The following is a 16,191-nucleotide window of genomic DNA, read 5'->3' as shown; positions in this document are numbered from 1 at the left end:
GCTCCAGAGACGCAGAGAACAAAGGGGTGACCCTCATTTTCTTCAAGCTGGCCCCTGCGGGGGTCTGTGAGCAGCTTCTACTGGGACTTTTGTTTGGATTCTGTGTACGTATTTATAATTTACTTAAAATGTGATGGATACAGTGTTCTCCTTCGGGGGCCGAAGTTAGCAACCGGCCCTTCAGGGGGAAAAGGGCGGGTACGCACTCCTGCCAAGGACTCCTAGCTCAGCACTTCCCCTGCCGCAGAGAAGGCTTTTCCCCTCAAACGGCTGGCTTCCTATCAGCCAGAAGACCTTGATACAGGTTATGGCCTCTCTCTCCGCCTAAGAGGAAAGGCAGGGCTAGGCCGAGTGCCCAAGGGCTGGGCTGTCCTCAGGATTCACATCCCCTCCGACCAGGGCTGGCGGCACCGCTTTGCCTAGTGGGGCCAGAGGTAGAAGAAGGTGTCTGGTTTCTCCAGCTGCTGCAGGAGGCTAACAGGCAGGCCCTTTGCCCTAGTAAACTCTGACCCCGCCAGGTTGCCCACCGAGGGCCTTTCCTGAACATGAGTTCCTTCCACCGTTGTGGCCATGGGTCTCCTACCTCGGGATCACAGGGCGTGGGCGGGAGGAGAACGCTGCATGTCGTTTGCTGGTGCTGTTCTCACACATTGGAATAAAAGTGCTGCAAGCATTTGCCATGAAGGAGCCACGACTGGAGCCCTCCCGGGGATTCTTTCTCCCTCTTCCTCCCCTCGCTTTAAGTTTTTGGACAAATATCTGCATTTCCACCAAAACATCATTCTGCCCCTCTCCCCGCTGCACCCCAGGCTGCAGAATCTGCAAAATGAAGAGCGGCTCCTGGTGACATCTCTTTTGGTGGCATCAGTTAGTCCAAAGAAACCGAGCCTCATTAGCAAATTTAGAGAAAACTCAAAAGGTGTGTGTGTGTGTGTGTGTGTGTGTGTGTGAGAGAGAGAGAGAGAGAGGCCTCCACAACGCCGTTTTCATTTGTTCTCCTACCATCTGTGACCCAGACAAGCTTCCTGCCGGAGTCGAGGGGGGCCATATGCTTGCCCCCTTCACTAGAAAAGTTCTTGCTAAACCAACTTGCACCTCTCTCCCCTCTGACAGTCACACGCTGCATTTACATTCCCTAGAAAAGTACACCTGGGCACAATATTACGTTCAATCTCACCAGGATCCTGGACACCCTGGGGCAGCGGTCGGCAAACTCATGAGTCAACAGAGCCAAATATCAACAGTACAACGATTGAAATTTCTTTTGAGAGCCAAATTATTTATTTATTTATTTATTTTTTAATTTTTAAAAAATATATTTTACTGATTTTTTACAGAGAGGAAGGGAGAGGGATAGAGAGTTAGAAACATCAATCAGAGAGAAACACCGATCAGCTGCCTCCTGCACACTCCCTACTGGGTTTGTGCCCACAACCAAGGTACCTGCCCTTGACAGGAATCGAACCTGGGACCCTTCAGTCTGCAGGCGGACGCTCTATCCACTGAGCCAAACTGGTTAGGGCGAGAGCTAAATTTTTTAAACTTAAACTTCTTCTAACGCCACTTCTTCAAAGTAGACTCATCCAGGCCATGGTATTTTGTGGAAGAGCCACACTCAAGGGGCCAAAGAGCCGCATGTGGCTCGCGAGCCGCAGTTTGCCGCCCACTCCCCTAGGGATCGGCTCTGGTTCTCACGTTAAGATTCCCTGCCCTCAGAGATCATTCTTGAGGGGAAAGTGAGAAGGAATCTGAGAGGTCTTGAAGTCACAGACCTGGACTTATTTGTCTCTGATTCGATTGCCCCTTAGCGGAAGGCATGAATATGGGGTGACATGTGAGGGGTTGAGGAGGAATAAGAGAATTCGTATCTTTCTTCTGATGTGATGGGGAAGGGCAGGCTTTTGTCTCTTGATTGTGTGAGGGTGGGAAGAAATGTTATCAGCTGAGAAAAAGGAAGAGGAGGATAATGAAGGTCCTTCCCAGGCCTTAGCAAGGAAAATGACAGATCTGATGAGAAATCTCCCTATGCCGAGGCTCTGGTAGCAGTCCTTCCAGCAGAGAAAATATTCATTAGGAAAAGAAGCCAAAGTGATGGATGGAGCCAGGGTCCAGCCGGGGTTTGGGAAGAGGCAGTCCAGGGTATCGATCGCTCAGGAGGAGAGAGACGATCAGCAGAGAAGCTGCAAACCCAGTTCCGGGGCTGGCTCTGGCTCCGAGACAGCCTTCTGTCATCCTGACAGGTGATCTCGGTCAGCTCAGCTAGGTCCTCTCAAACCCGGACAGCGCCGCTCCAACCCTCTGCTCCGCGCCAGGGCAGCGTGGGGTTCCCACAGAGGAGGCACAACACGCGACCGAGGACCCTCCCCCACGCCAACCCCTGTGTCCTTCAGCGCATCCTGCAGCCTCCCTCCCCTTGCCCTTCTGATTCACAGCGCCCACCTCCCTGCACCTACCCAGTTCGATCTACGGGGGAGCGAAGTCGCTTCGCAGCCGCCAGCCCGAGCCGGGGCGCCAGCCCGCGGGCGGAGGCGCGGCTTGGGGGGGCTGGGGTGCGTGTGCGGTGAACTTGAGAGTGGGCCGGCAGCACGAAGAATGTGTGCACAGGGGTTAGGGGAGGAGGTCCTGGGGCTTTCGTCTCTTTTTCCCCCCATAATTGTGCATTTCGGAGGAGCTCTCGATGCAAACTCCTGCAAGACTACATTTCCCAGAAGGCTCTGAGGGAGTGAGGGCGAGGGGCAGGCGGCCCGCGCTGCGCTTGTGCAGAGAGTGAGCTGGAGAGGTGGGAGGGGGGAGGCGTGCCCGCGGCGGGGCGGGGGAGGGGGCCGCGCGGCGGCGGCGCCGGGCGGGCGCGCGTCCGCGGCGGTGATGGCGGTGCGTGAACGCGCGGCGGCAGCAATGGCCGCTCTGGAGCGGCGGGTGCCGAGTCTCGATGACTTCGCGGGACAGAGCTGGAGCTCGTGGGTGGAACGGGCCGACCTGCCCGCGGCCGACGGTGAGTGAAGCTCCCCTAGAGTCCGGGGACCCCATCACTGTCTCCCCTCCCCCCTCCGGGTCCCCGCCAGCTGAGGGGAGCTGCCGACGGGAGCCGCCGTCCGGCTCCCCGGCCCCCCAAACAAAGGACCCACCGGGTCCTAGTGCCCGCCTGCTCCTCCTCCTTCGCGCCTCCGGGTCCTAGCGCCGGGTCTCCGCCCGCAGCCCACCCTGCCCACCTCTGCCTCTGCCGGTGCCCAATACCTGTCCCCCCATGTGCTTGCTTTTCTCTTTCTCCTTGCTTGCTGCCCCCAGCTTCCGCCCCTCCTGCACCTGCCTCGGGCTTTCCCCATCCGCAACAGTCCTCTCCACGTGTTTCCCACGCACCCCACTTCCGTGCCCTCCTCCCCTTCCCCCTTGTTCCTTCGCCTTCTGCCCCACGCCTCCTGCTCCTTTTCGGCTTTTGCCTGCCGCCTGGGATGCTACTGGACCCCTGCCTTCTCCGCATTCGTTCACCGGTCCATCCATCCATCCATCCTCCCTTCCTCCCTTCTTCTGTCCATCCACCCATGCCTCCAACCCACCGTCCTTTCTGGGCCTCTTGCCCTACCTCTTGGCTCTCTTTCCTGAACCCCACCTTCTCCAGGCCCCTGGGTGCCTTTGGTGATCGGGCTGGCAGCCCCCTTCTCCTGATCTTTGTGTCCTGGGCCCCAGGGAGCACCTGGCCTCGTGGCCTTTGAGGTGACAGCGGGCATCACGCCCCTGAAGAAGTTTGCAAGTAAGAAGAGGCAGTGGAGGAGGACCGCTCCATGCGGGCTCTGATGACACTTGTTCTCCTCTGAGACTGGACTCGCTGCTCAGTTCTGTCCATCACTGCATTTTCACCCACTTGAGAGTGGGAGCTGCCCCTGTCCTGCATGCCTCACCCACCGCCCCTCCTATCTGGAGATGATACAAGATTGTCAACGGTCTTCTCCAGCCTGAAAGGGGCACGTCTGTGAGCGGGCATCAGAAACAGACCTAGTGGGAGCCCTGGCCACCCGGGACTGCCCCATGCTGGGTGGGCAAGGATGGGGCCATTGTCAGGGTCTGGGTGCGTTGAGAACCGGAAATGGAATCAGCCGGGTTGGGTGACTCAGAATTGATTTTTTTTTTCCAAGGGACAGGGAGGGGGCGTAGTGGAGGGAGGGGAGAGGAGTAAGGTAGGGGGATGGGGAAGGAGCTGCTTTGCACAGCTAAGATGTTTTTGTCATCCACCCAGAAAGTGAGAGGTACGAGGGCAACCCTTGCCCAAAACCCCCCTAAAGAGGGAAGGGGCTTGCATCACTGACCAAGGGGACTTGGAAGATGCCAGAGGGCCCCAAGACAACAGTTGCTCTGCTCTGTGGCCACCCTACCAGTGCAGGACCTGAGAAGCGGGCTGTAACTCTGACAATGCCATGGTAACCCAGGGGGAGCAAGACTGAGTTCATGGGGATGGGGACCTGGGAGAGTTTCTGTTTGGGATGCCAGAGTAGCAGAAAGGACCCAAATCTCAAGAAGGGACTCAGAGATCTTCAGTAAAATACGTTCAGGACTGTTTCCCATTTAAGTGGGGAAGATATTTACTCACAGTCACTCAAGTAGTTGGCCGTGGAACCCTGACCCTCACCTTGGAGTCTACAGGAAAGGTGGCAGGATCCCTCCTAATGGCACCAGTTCCTTCCAGAAGTAGCAGATGGGGGAAGAATGAGCCACGGAAGGTTCCCCAAGTGGTGCTGAGCATCAGGATCTCGTCAGGGAGTGTGGGCTTCGTACTGCCCGGCGGCAGGCTGCAGGCCCCGGGCGGGTAGGCGAGAGATGGGGCTTCTGGGAAGGAGGTGGTCCTTCTGAGCTGTGTTTCTCCTCCAGGGGCTGAGCTGGAGGAGACTAACAAAAGCACAAAGAAGTTGGATGCCATGACCCTCATTAAAGAAGGTGGGAGTCAGGACCACCTTCCCCTCTTCCCCCACCTCCCAGGAGGTGGCTGTTTGGTGGTGGGGGCGGGGGGGGGGCAGGTCTGGGATCCTCACTTTGATAGGTCTGAGTCGGCCCATTCGCCTGGCTGCTGGCACCTGTCGTAGGAGATCCTAATCATAGGGGGTCGGTGCAGACTCACCCGAAAGCCCACATTCTTAGGGACCGCTTAGATTGAACTCTGGAAGCTGGGAGCCTCCAGCAGGCAGCCCGTCATGCCAACAGGGAGGGGAAGTGCTCCTCGTTCTCCCAGGGAAGCCCTGGGGTCCCCAGCCCCGGTGATCAGGGCTTCTGTCATTGCAGACATGTCCATCTTCGGGCACTGCCCGGCCTACGATGACTTCTATCTGGTTGTGTGTAACCACTGCAGCCAAGTGGTGAAGCCTCAGGCTTTCCAGAAGCACTGCGGTGAGGGAGCCCTGGGGCGGAGCAGCGGGCCGGGGGTGGGGTGGGGGTGGGAGGGAACCCCCAGGACAGGGTCAGCTGGGAGGCCTGTGTGTAAGGGAGGGCGGCCTTGGGGATAGGGAGGTCCTGGGGGTGGCTGCACAGATGGAGGCAGCTTGGGGTTAGCGTTTGAGCAAACTTGCAGCAGTTCTTGCCAGTGGAGTTTAGGGAAGCGCTAAGAGATCCAGGAAGCTGGGCCCTAGAATTTTGAGTCCCGAAGGCTCAGGTTCCGAGGGGAAGGAGGCCCGTTTGAAATCTAAACTCCAGATTCTCTGTGCTGAGTCTGTGAGCAGGGTGAGCAGGTCGGGAAGGAGGCAGCCGGTTACTCACCTCCGTTGCTCTCTCCACCTCCTGGTGACAGAAAGAAGACATGGGCCCCTCAGCAAGCTTTACGCCCGGGCCCCACCCCCACCTCCAGCCCCTGCCAGCTCTCAGAAATGCCATGTAGTGAATGGGCAGGGCCCAGCTTGTAGGGCCCCAGGTTCCACCAAAACCTCCTCCAGGGAGAAGGGCCAGGGGTCCCGGAGCCGTGGCCACGCACCTCCTGAGAAGAGCCAGAAGGACAACCTCTGGTAAGGAGAGGCTGGAGACGCCCAGAGACCCTGGCCCAGTCCGGGGAGGGGCTGCCAGAGGGGGCAGCTGGGGGGGGGGGGGCGATGGGCACCGTTTGTAGCAGGAGGCAGCCAGCTCCATCGGCAGCCCCTCCCGGGTGCTCCGGGGAATAGGGGTCCCCCCTCCCATGTTCTGCATCCCTGCTGGAGCCCACCCAAGTCCCAGGGCTGGGAAGGATTGGGCTCTAGGCTAGAGCCCAGGACCCAGGCCCAGCCTCCCGGCCCCCCGTCCACACCCTCTCTCCCTGTGCAGCCTGTTCGTGCCTGTGGTGAACCTGGAGAAGATGTCTGGCCTCCCGAAGCCCGACGGCCCCGGAGTCAGGGTGGCCCCGCCCTCTGCCTTCCTCAGCCAGCCCGGCAGCCTCACCAAGGACTCCCCTGGGAAACCCCCCATGGCGCCCCCTCCTAAGGAACTTCCGGGCAGAGAGAGCATCAAGATAGCCCCCAGCGAGGGCCCCAGTCACCGGGCTGAAGGCAGCCCCCCTGAGAAGGAGCCCGGGGGGGCCAGGCTGCCCCCTAAGACCCACCGGAAAATGGCTCGTGAGTAGTCGTGGTTTTGGGGGTCAGGAAGGTAGAGTGGGACTCGTGCTCTGTCCCTGGACCTGATGGAGAAGGGGCAGACAGGAGAGGGCCTGCCATCACAGGTGGCCAGGGCACAGGAGCCGCTGGTCACCCCTCGTCACCTCTTGACGTGGGCACGTTTGACCTGCTTGCTCTCTGGGAAGCTTCCCTCCAGCCAGGTCTCCCGACCGAGGCTCCAGGGGCCTGTGGCCAAGCCGGGGAATTACTGTTCCTCACCTTGGGCTGCTGCCTGCCTTTCCTCACCCAGACCAGGCACCAGGCACCTCCCACAGCCGGGCCCCTGGCGCCCCAGATGTCTGCGGCTGCTTTTGTGTTTTGATATGTGTTGCCCTGTTTGGGGCTTGGAGTCCCCAAAAGGCGTTCCTGGGCTGCGAACGGGGCCAGCAGAGAGCAGCTGGTGCCGACACTGCAGTCTTGCACTGAGGGGCGGGGGGCTCTTCGCCCGAGGCCCCACTGGCCTCCCGCCTCCTGAGGGCCTCCTGGAAATGCCCTTGAGACTCACTGGTACCGCTCTCCCCGCAGGGAAGGAGTGCGACCTCAACAGGCAGTGTGGGGTAATAAACCCAGAGACCAAAAAGATCTGCACCCGCCTGCTGACCTGCAAGGTAACCCCTCCCACCGCACTGGTCTGGGCCCTGGGCAGGGAGGGGAATGGAGCTGTTCTCCAAGACCCAGCTCCAGGGATGGGGGTGAAGCCCAGACCAGGCAGGGGGAGGGGAGGCTGCCCACAGTGGGCCTGGAGTGGAGGCAGCAGGCAGGGGGTGGCTTCCAGATCCCCCGATTCCGCGGAGGGTTCTGGCCCTGTGGGGGAGTGAAACAAAGACACACAGACACCCCCGCAAACACACTCACATCCCCTCTCTCTCCGCTTGCCCAGGCCAGAGCACACCGCTGCCCCTCACCCCTGCTCAGCTCACACCCCCTCCCCACCCTTCCATCCTGCTGTGTTCTAGATCCACTCGGTGCACCAGCGCCGGGAGGTCCAGGGCCGGGCTAAGGACTTTGACGTGCTAGTGGCAGAGCTGAAGGCCAACTCCCGCAAAGGGGAGTCCCCGAAGGAGAAGAGCCCGGGGCGCAAGGAGCCGGCTCTCGAGCGCCCCTCCCAGGAGCCCCCCTCCTCAGCCCCGCTTGTGGCAGCAGTGGTTGCTCCCAGCAGCACCTTCTCTGCTCGTGCCAAGCAGACCTATCCCTACTGTGCGCTGCCCAGGTACGTCCAGGATCCAGCCACACCTTACCTGGGGACACTCGGCCCCAAGCCATCAGGGACCCCTGGAGACAGGCCCAGGGAGCGCGCTGGAAGATGCTACTCATTCCGCCCCGAGTGTGGGGGGAGACCTGGGGCCCCGGTGGGTGCGGAAGTAGGTGACTCCCTGTTTCTAACAAGCCTACCTCTGGTGTGCCAGTTCCAACACCCAGGATGAAAACGGTTTCCCAGCTGCTTCCGACAGGCCAGCACTCGGAACTGGGGAGCCGCAAGGGTCCGGGAGCTGAAAGGGTCAGGGTCCTGGGCGAGGCGGTCCTACTGTGTATTCATTCGCTGGCCCCTTCGTGTGCAGAGGCTGCGCTGGACCCTGGGGAGAGCCCGCCTTGCGGAAGGAGACACACGCCTCTCTGCCTGTAACACGGGCAGACACGAGACACAGGCTCAGCTCCCAGACAGGCTCACAGGAATGTGTGATGCGAGAAGGGGGTTGAGAGAATTGACGGGGCTGACCAGAGCTGGGTGCAGTTAAGCTCAGAAGATTTTCTGGAGGAGGCGAATCTGGAGCAGATTTCCCCCAAGGAGGCAGGGCCTGGGAAGTGAAGGGCTGGGGAGAGAATTCCCCGGGAGCCGGGAGCCGCAGCCCCTGATCTCTGCCTCTCACCCTGTGAGCTCTGTTGTTCCCTCCCTTCCTCTCCTCCCTTCCTCTTTGTCTGATGGCTCAGCAGGGTGTCTGCCCTGGCTTTGTGAGCTGGGCGGGTTCAGGGATACCCCCACCCTGACCCACGGCTGTCCCATCGCCCTCACATCCCCTTTGGCCCTTCCAGGTCCCGGGCCTCCTCTGAGAGTGAGTTGGACGATGAAGGCCCCTGTGGTGGTGATGGGGACCCAGGCCTGTTCCCCTTCCCCCTGCCCCGGGGTGGGGCCCAGGCCTCCAGCGAGGAGAGTGAGGAGGAGGGGACATCCGATGACCTCCACCTCCCCCCTGACTGCCATTATGCAACCCGGCCCCCCAGGCCACAGGCGGTAAGGACCTGGGGCAGGGACCCGGGTGGGGGTGGCCCAGCCCTCCCTGCCCACAGTGTGCAGGGGGGTCAGATGGTGTGTGCAGGTAGGTGCCCCCCCCTGCATGTCAGGCCCACTGATCCCGTGCCTTCCCTCCATCCCCAGTTCTGCACCTTCGGGAGCCGGCTCGTGAGTCCAGGCTGCTACGTGTTCAGCCGCAGGCTGGACCGGTTCTGCTCGGCGCTGAGCTCCATGCTGGAGAGGCACCTCAGCTCACACATGTGGAAGTGAGTTTCCCGGGCTCGGAACTTCCTCCCCAGGCCCCGGGCATCCGTGGGCCTCCGAAGCCCTAACTCTGCACATGTACCCATAGATGTGGCTTGGCTGCTTGCCAGGAAGACCCCGGCTACAGGAAAGGGGTGGGGGGACTTGGCAGCCCGGAGCTGGGTTAACGCAGGGCGTGAATGGTGGTCTGGGAGTGACTCACTCTTAGCCATACTTCCAGCACCTTTTAGGAAACTAGGATTAGGGGACGCTCGAACATGGAACATCGAAAAGGGTGTTCTTAATGGGTCTCTATCCTAGCTCATTCCTGCCTGTCTGTCCCTGTGCCTTCTCCCTAACCCTCAGTTCCAGCGTCTCCCAGCAGATGGCAGCACTGCCGGGGCGCTGGGCCGTTTCTAGGTGTGCCGGAGGCTGGTGTGTGTTGGTGGAGAGGCCCTCTTGTTTGCTTGACATAACCGTGGCGCTCTCTTTCTGCTGCAGGAAGATCCCGCCGGCAGCCGAGCCTCCATCCCACCTTGCCAGCTCCCCACTCCCTGCTCCCCCGAGCCCAGCCTCTATGGGCAGCTGCCCCCACCTTCCAGGCCCACCCCCCAGACCTGCTTGCCCAGCTTCCACGCCCCTCACCAAGGACAGCCTGGTCCCCAACTACCCTGCCGGCTCCCCCAGTGTGGCAGCCGCCTGCAGCCAGGCGGAGTGCATGGGCGGGAGCCAGGCCATCACCTCGCCACTGCCTGCCAACACGCCCTCGCCGTCCTTCAGCAAGCTCCCTCCATCCAAGGCCAGCAAGTCGTCCAAAGGCAAGGACGGGGCCGAAGTGGAGGCGCCGTCCCGAAAGCGAAAGCTGTCCCCTGGCCCCACGACTTTCAAACGGACCTGCATCCTGGAGCCCACGGGCAAAGGCAAACCCTCCGGCTGCCGGGGCCTCTCGGCCAAGACCAAAACGGCGCTGGGCGTGGGGCTCAACGGGACGGTGGGGCCGAGAGTGAAGCGGGCAGGGCCCCTGGACTGTCGGGGTTCCCCTCATCAGCCTCCCACACCGGTCAAGGCTTCTCAGCTGGACAGCCAGGGAGCGGCTGGCCACCCAGCCAAGGCCCTGCCGAGCAGCTGCCTCTCCGAGGAGGAGGTAGCCAAGAAGCGGAAAAACCTGGCCACGTACTGCCGGCCAGTGAAGGCCAAGCACTGCCAGGCGGGCCCCCCCGCCGACGCGGCCTGCTCCGTGCGCCGCAAGAAGCCGGGGCCAGCCCTGGCCTTCGAGGAGAAGTGTTCTGCACTGAAGGTACCCGCCCAGCTCCCTGCAGAGCACGGGCAGCGAAGGGCAGCATGGGGGGTGGGGGGAGTGGGGGGGTGGAGTGCGCGGTGGGAACCTGACAGACAGGTGCTGAGTGAGTGAGTGTGCAGGGAGGGGAGGAAAGGGGGCCATCGCCAGCGAGAGGTGCGTCAGCTCACTGCTAGGTGACCCCGGCTTTCGCTTCGTGAGCCTTTCACTGTCTCAGCCCAGTCCCTCAGGCTAAGGAGATGCTGCCTTTGCCTCCCCCTCCCACACCCCACTTTTGCTGTCATCAGAGGGCCACTTTCTGAGTTGCCTGTGGCCTTGGGAACTGGAGCTCCCTCTGTCCCCTGAAGGAAAGGAAGTTTGTCTCCAGGAGCTCTGATAAAGGTTTGGGCGTGGGGTTGAGCTTGGGCCCGGAGCTGTGGCCTGAACGCCGCCCCGCAGGGTGGCTGGGCCCATCCCGCGCACTGCTTTTGCCTCGGCATCAGCATGGAGGGGCAGGGACAAAGCTCAAGGTCCACATCGGCGTGCATGCCCACCTTGCACACAGACCCACTTCCAGGTTTTCGGGTGCCAGGCAAGTTTTCCGGGGTTTCTGGGAAAGCCAGCAGCCGGCTCTTCCCCCGCCCCGCCCCTCTGTTGATGGAGCCTTGGCGTTGCATGGATCTGTCCCTAGGTTCTCAGCCAGTAGGGAGTTACTGGAATGGAAGGGGGTGCTGTCGTGGTTTAGGCATGGGCCAGATGCATACCAACACCACTGGTAACCATGTGGGAGTGGTGAGTGTGACACCTGCCCAGGGCCTGAGTGTGTGTGGCACACACGTGTGCGTGGCTGTTCTCCAGGCCGGCCCTGCGGGCTGGCTCTCGGCCTCCTCCTGGCCCAGCTTTGCCCACCAGGCCAGCGGGAGGAAGTGAAGCCTTAGCTCTGTGCTCCACGCAGTTGGCCGAGTAGGAGGACTGTAGGCCCCCAGCCTGACCCTGTCTCTTGCCTCTTGTCTTCCCGCAGTCAAAAGCCCATTAACGAGAAAGTGCCTGCCCACTGCGATGGAGCCGCCAACACCTCCTCCCCTCCAGATCCGGGCCCCAGGCTGCTGTCGCTTTTTATAACTTTATATTATTTTTTTTAAGAAAAAAAAAAAAACTCTTTAAAATACCTCAAGACTGTCTCCCTATTCTGTTGCTGCTAAGAAAAATATAAAAACAGAAACCTAGAAAAGAAAGGGGAAAATATATAACAAAATGAGTGTCCTTACTGTCCCCAGCCATACCGCAGGAGGCTGAGATGATAGAGAGCCGGCCTCCAGCTTCCCTCTCTCTGTCCCTTGAAACAATGTGGAAATGGCCGGGGTGTGTGTTACTGGGGAGTCTTCTTTCCAGGCAGGGTGATGAGGCATGGCTCTGAGCGAGCAGGGCTCCCCCAGAATCTTGACCCCAGAGCTGACACCAGTCCTGTTGGGAAGGGAGCTTGACGGGGAGGGGAGCCACACCTCTGGTTCCGCTCTTGGGTCTTTGCCCTGAGGGTCTGTGGGGGTCAGCCTGTGGCCCTTTCATGGTCTTTCTGCAAGCCCCGGCCTCCATCGCGCCTCCGAATTATTGCTTCATTTCTTCAGCCGTTCCTGCCTCTAACTAGCAGCCTCATCTTCACCACTGCGGGAGCCCGAATCGAGTTGGTAACTTCTCAGAATGTCCCTGTCTGTTTTGGCCTCTCCCTGGCCATTGGGTTTGCCCTGAAGGAAAGGGTATAGCTCTCCCAGGTGGGCCTCCTTGAGCTGAACACACCTTTTTGGGAGGCAGGAAGGGAAGTGGTGTGATCACAGGACTCCCGTGGTGTGGGAGGCCCTGGTCCCTTAGGATCGCCTGGCTCCCCGGGGGCTGAGCAGATGGTGTGGAGGCGGCTGGGGCTGTGAGTGCCCTAGTTCTTCCACTTGACTCACTGGGGACAGCGATTGTGCAGATCGAGTATCATCGACTGCTGGTCCTCACGCCTGAGTTCACTGGGGTGCAGGGCACGGTTTTCCCCTCGTCCTTTCCTTTTCCTCTCCTTCTCCTTCAGGCAGGGAGGGATCTCATTCCCTTAGCATAACCGAAGAAGGATGGATGGAGGAGACAGTGGGCAGCCAGGGAATTCCAGTATTTACTGGTTCCAGTGTCGCCAACTTGTGACTAGGGGTTTGGGGGAAATCAGTTGTCGCACATGTAATTTCCGCCGCTACCTGAGACATAAGCCCTTGCAGACAAAGGTACTGGGAGGCTGGCTTAGAAACAGCGGGCCAGGAGCTGTCCAGTGCCCTGCGCCCTTGGGCTCTCCTGGGCGGCTCGCTTCCCCCCCGTCCCCCAGAGGGCGCTGTGGGCGCACCCGCCGCACCGCCGGGCGTCCGGGGCGGAGCCTCCCGCGGCCGCGGCGCCGGGCGATCGCAAACCCGGAAGACGCGCTCGGGCGGCCGGGAGTGCGCGCCGGTCCGGTCCGGCCATGCAGAGCCTGGAGTTGGGTCTAGTTCCCGCTCCAGCGAGGGAGCCGAGACTGACCCGCTGGCTGCGGAGAGGCAGTGGGGTCTTGGCGCACCTGCTAGCTTTGGGCTTCACCATCTTCCTGACTGTGCTGTCCCGGCCGGGAACCAGTGAGTGCGGGGCGGGGCGGGGGCGGGGCCCGGAGAGGGGCGGGGCCGCGCTGCTGGAGGGGCTGCGCGTGGGAGCGCCCGCCCCGGAGACTTGGAGTGGGGACCATTGTGGAGGGATGGACCGGTGAGGGGGAGTCAGGGCTGGCGGGGCAGAGCTCCGGGTGCCAGGGAGGAGAGGCAGACGACGGCCGCGAACTCCCTAGTTCCTCATAAGCAGAGCCTTCGTGGAGGGTCCAGGAGGGAGGCTGCGGTCCAGTCTGCGGGGCACTGGGCTGACAGCTAGCTGCGGGGTGCCCAATGGGAAGCCAGGCTGAACGGGTGTGGGTTTGGCCTCGTGGTTGCTCACCCTCACCTTGGCTGCGCCACTTTGCCCTGATTCCTGATCAGGGTTGGGGATCGCACACTGACCTGTCCCTGTCGGCAGATTCTTTGGGCTCCAGCCAGCCTCAGGGGCAGAAACAATGGTGCCCCGCGTCAGTCTGTTCTCTTTGGTTCTTAGGTCTTTTCTCCTGGCACCCTGTATTCATGGCCTTGGCGGTGAGTTTGGGCTTCCTTACGCAGCTGATTGGTTTGGCTCTGTCCCTAGGGGAACATCCAGCCTCCAGAAGGCCCAGCCTTGCTAAGGCTCCCGGGTGGGGACGCAGGCCGCCTCCAGCTTTCCCTGCAACCTCTGAGAGTGGGAGACAGGGAGGGCTGGGCTGGGCCAGGTCGTCCGTGGGGGTGGGAAGGCATGGAAGGTATTTCTCCACTAGGGCCTGGGAGGAGGAAGTGGGAGGGGGAATACCCAGTCACTCCTCCCCCCAAATTCAGGAGGAAGTTTTTAACATTTGTTGTTTCCATTGGCCAAGAAATGGGAGTCACTGTCTCAGTGAGGGCAGGTGGGGGGAGCGTGAACTTGCATGTCAGCGGGAATGACAAGCCACTTTCGCTCAAGTGGAGACTCCCAGCTGTGCCCAGCCATGTCGGCCTGTGGGGCAGGAGGTCCTGGTGGGAGTTCTTTAGCCCCCCCACCCTGTGTCCTGGTCTGGATATGTGAGAGCACCTCCCTTTCCTCAGACTCCCCAGCTGGCCTTCAGGCTCACTGGCCCTCTCTTGTTCGCAGTTCTGCGTCTGCATGGCCGAGGCCATCCTCCTCTTCTCGCCTGAGCACTCCCTGTTCTCCTTCTGCTCCCGGAAGGCCCGGATCAGACTGCACTGGGTGGGGCAGACCCTGGCCCTCCTCTGCGCAGCCCTGGGCCTGGGCTTCATCATCGCCAGCAGGACCCGCAGTGAGCTGCCCCACCTGGCGTCCTGGCACAGCTGGGTGGGGGCTCTGACGCTGCTGGCCACGGGGGGCCAGGCACTGTGTGGGCTCTGCCTGCTCTTTCCCCGGGCAGCCAGGGTCTCAAGGGTGGCTCGCCTCAAGCTCTACCATCTGACGTGTGGACTGGTGGTCTACCTGATGGCCACCATGACGGTGTTCCTGGGCATGTACTCGGTGTGGTTCCAGGCCCAGATCAAAGGCGCGGCCTGGTACCTGTGCCTGGCGCTGCCCCTCTATCCAGCCCTGGTGATCATGCACCAGATCTCCAGCTCCTACTTGCCGAGGAAGAAGACGGAAATGTGACTCCCTCCAAACTCTGACTCTAGCCGGCACCCTTGCCTTGGACTTCCGTGGTCTGTCTGGTGACCTTGAAGGGCTCCGCTCCCGAAGTGGTAGGGTTTTTATACTTCTAGCTGGGCTGACGGGTGACTCAGTGGACCGAAATGGGGAAACGTACTGGGTGCAAGTAAAAGGTGATGGGGAGCTGGATCCTGGGCCGCCACTCTGGATGGGAGACAGGAGGGTTGGGTACTGGTGGTGATGGTGAGTGCATGCCTGATGGAGGGTTGGGTTCCTGCAGTTATGAAGGGCAGCTGTGGCTCTTTGAGTCACTTTTGAGAAAGCACTTGGTGTGGTGGACAAAGCCCATGGTCTTGTCTATGGGTTAAGGCAGTGGTCGGCAAACCGCGGCTCGCGAGCCACATGCGGCTCTTTGGACCCTTGAGTGTGGCTCTTCCACAAAATACCACGGCCTGGGCGAGTCTATTTTGAAGAAGTGGCGTTAGAAGAAGTTTAAGTTTAAAAAATTTGGCTCTCAAAAGAAACTTCAATCGTTGTCCTGTTGATATTTGGCTCTGTTGACTAATGAGTTTGCCGACCACTGGGTTAAGGTCCTCGTAGGCTCTGTTGTGTGACCTTATGCAAGTCCCATGTCTCAGGAGCTCGGCTTCTTTATCTGTGTGAGGAGTGTTTCTAAGTGGCCTCTAACATCCCGTGTCTGTGAGGCTGACCTCACAGCACACCCTCTGGGGCCGGACCACTTAGGAGACTCAGGATGTAATTCTTACATCCATTATCCCCTTTCCACTCTGGAGGGACAGACCTGCCCCCGTGGCCTGTCGGGAATCTATGCTGATTTGGCCCCAGACCAGGGCACAAGGGGTCAGGCACTGTGGAGGGAAGGGGCCCAGGTGAGGATCTCCTGAACTCCCAACACAGCAAAGGCACTAAAGTCACTTTAAAGCCATGGGAGAGCCCTGGTCGGTGTGGCTCAGTGGATAGAGCATCCGCTTGCGGACTGAAGGGTCCCGGGTTCGATTCCAGTCAAGGGCACATGCCTCAGTTGCAGGCTTGATCCCCAGCCCTGGGCAGGGCACGTGCGGGAAGCAACCAGTCAATGTGTGTCTCTCACATGGACGTTTCTCTCTCTGTGTCTCTCCCCCTCCCTTCCACTCTCTCTAAAAGTCAATGGAAAACTATCCTCGGGTGAAGATGACCCAAAATAAAAATCAGTTGTACAGAGCTGTGGGAGTGGAAGGGCGCTGGTGTACCCAAGCCTCGGCTCCTGCTGGGCTGTTTGGCCCCCTCGGGCTTGGGGGCTGAGGACAGGGCTGTGCTCCCCGCCTGACGTCCAGTCTTGGTGGCCCAGTCGTCCTGGGCACCCCGTGTTTTGCCCTCCCTGGGCTCAGCTTCTTGCCTTAGCACATTCTGTGCAGCTACCCGGGGCTTTCAGCACCAGAGAGGAGCCCAGGGTTCGGGGCAGGGCTCCTGTGACCTCGGAAAGGCCCCTCTCCCTCGTCACCTGTGTTTTCCTCACTGTCGTCTCTTGCCAGTCCTTGGGCCCAGCAGCAGGGCTGAGTTTGGTGCCAGCTGGCCCCTGAGGGCCAGGCCCTCTTCCCTGCAGAGAC

The 16,191-nt window shown here is 60.6% G+C and overlaps 2 protein-coding genes across 5 annotated transcripts; both read left to right on the top strand.

The window, feature by feature from the left end:
- Positions 1-2,836: 2,836 nt before the first annotated feature.
- ATXN7L2 (ataxin 7 like 2) lies at positions 2,837-11,520 on the top strand. Of its 2 annotated transcripts, none has more exons than XM_080647569.1 (11): positions 2,837-2,992; positions 4,861-4,926; positions 5,269-5,373; positions 5,771-5,981; positions 6,274-6,560; positions 7,125-7,207; positions 7,556-7,809; positions 8,631-8,829; positions 8,974-9,095; positions 9,574-10,369; positions 11,370-11,520. In XM_080647569.1, exons 1-11 carry the CDS (start codon positions 2,866-2,868, stop codon positions 11,382-11,384), a joined length of 2,265 nt encoding a protein of 754 aa, XP_080503695.1. In that variant the 5' UTR covers positions 2,837-2,865; the 3' UTR covers positions 11,385-11,520. The 2 variants fall into 2 exon arrangements, with proteins under 2 accessions (XP_080503695.1, XP_080503696.1); XM_080647570.1 differs by lacking the exon at positions 2,837-2,992 and adding an exon at positions 4,291-4,412.
- A 1,120-nt stretch (positions 11,521-12,640) lies between these two features.
- Positions 12,641-15,807, top strand: CYB561D1 (cytochrome b561 family member D1). 3 transcript variants are annotated; one of them, XM_080648435.1, is made up of 3 exons: positions 12,641-12,981; positions 13,481-13,518; positions 14,084-15,807. In XM_080648435.1, the coding sequence occupies exons 1-3, from the start codon at positions 12,834-12,836 to the stop codon at positions 14,585-14,587; spliced, it is 690 nt and encodes a 229-aa protein (XP_080504561.1). In that variant the 5' UTR covers positions 12,641-12,833; the 3' UTR covers positions 14,588-15,807. The 3 variants fall into 3 exon arrangements, with proteins under 3 accessions (XP_080504561.1, XP_080504560.1, XP_080504559.1); XM_080648434.1 differs by lacking the exon at positions 12,641-12,981 and adding an exon at positions 13,037-13,105 and having other exon boundaries at positions 14,084-15,804; XM_080648433.1 differs by lacking the exon at positions 12,641-12,981 and having other exon boundaries at positions 13,145-13,518; positions 14,084-15,798.
- The last annotated feature ends 384 nt before the right edge of the window (positions 15,808-16,191 follow it).

The sequence above is a fragment of the Plecotus auritus genome, assembly GCF_963455305.1.
Source record: "Plecotus auritus genome assembly, chromosome: 12".
NCBI classification, from domain to species: Eukaryota; Metazoa; Chordata; class Mammalia; order Chiroptera; family Vespertilionidae; genus Plecotus; species Plecotus auritus.
Note: the sequence above shows the minus strand (reverse complement) of the source record. Positions and strands in the feature narration are given on the sequence as shown.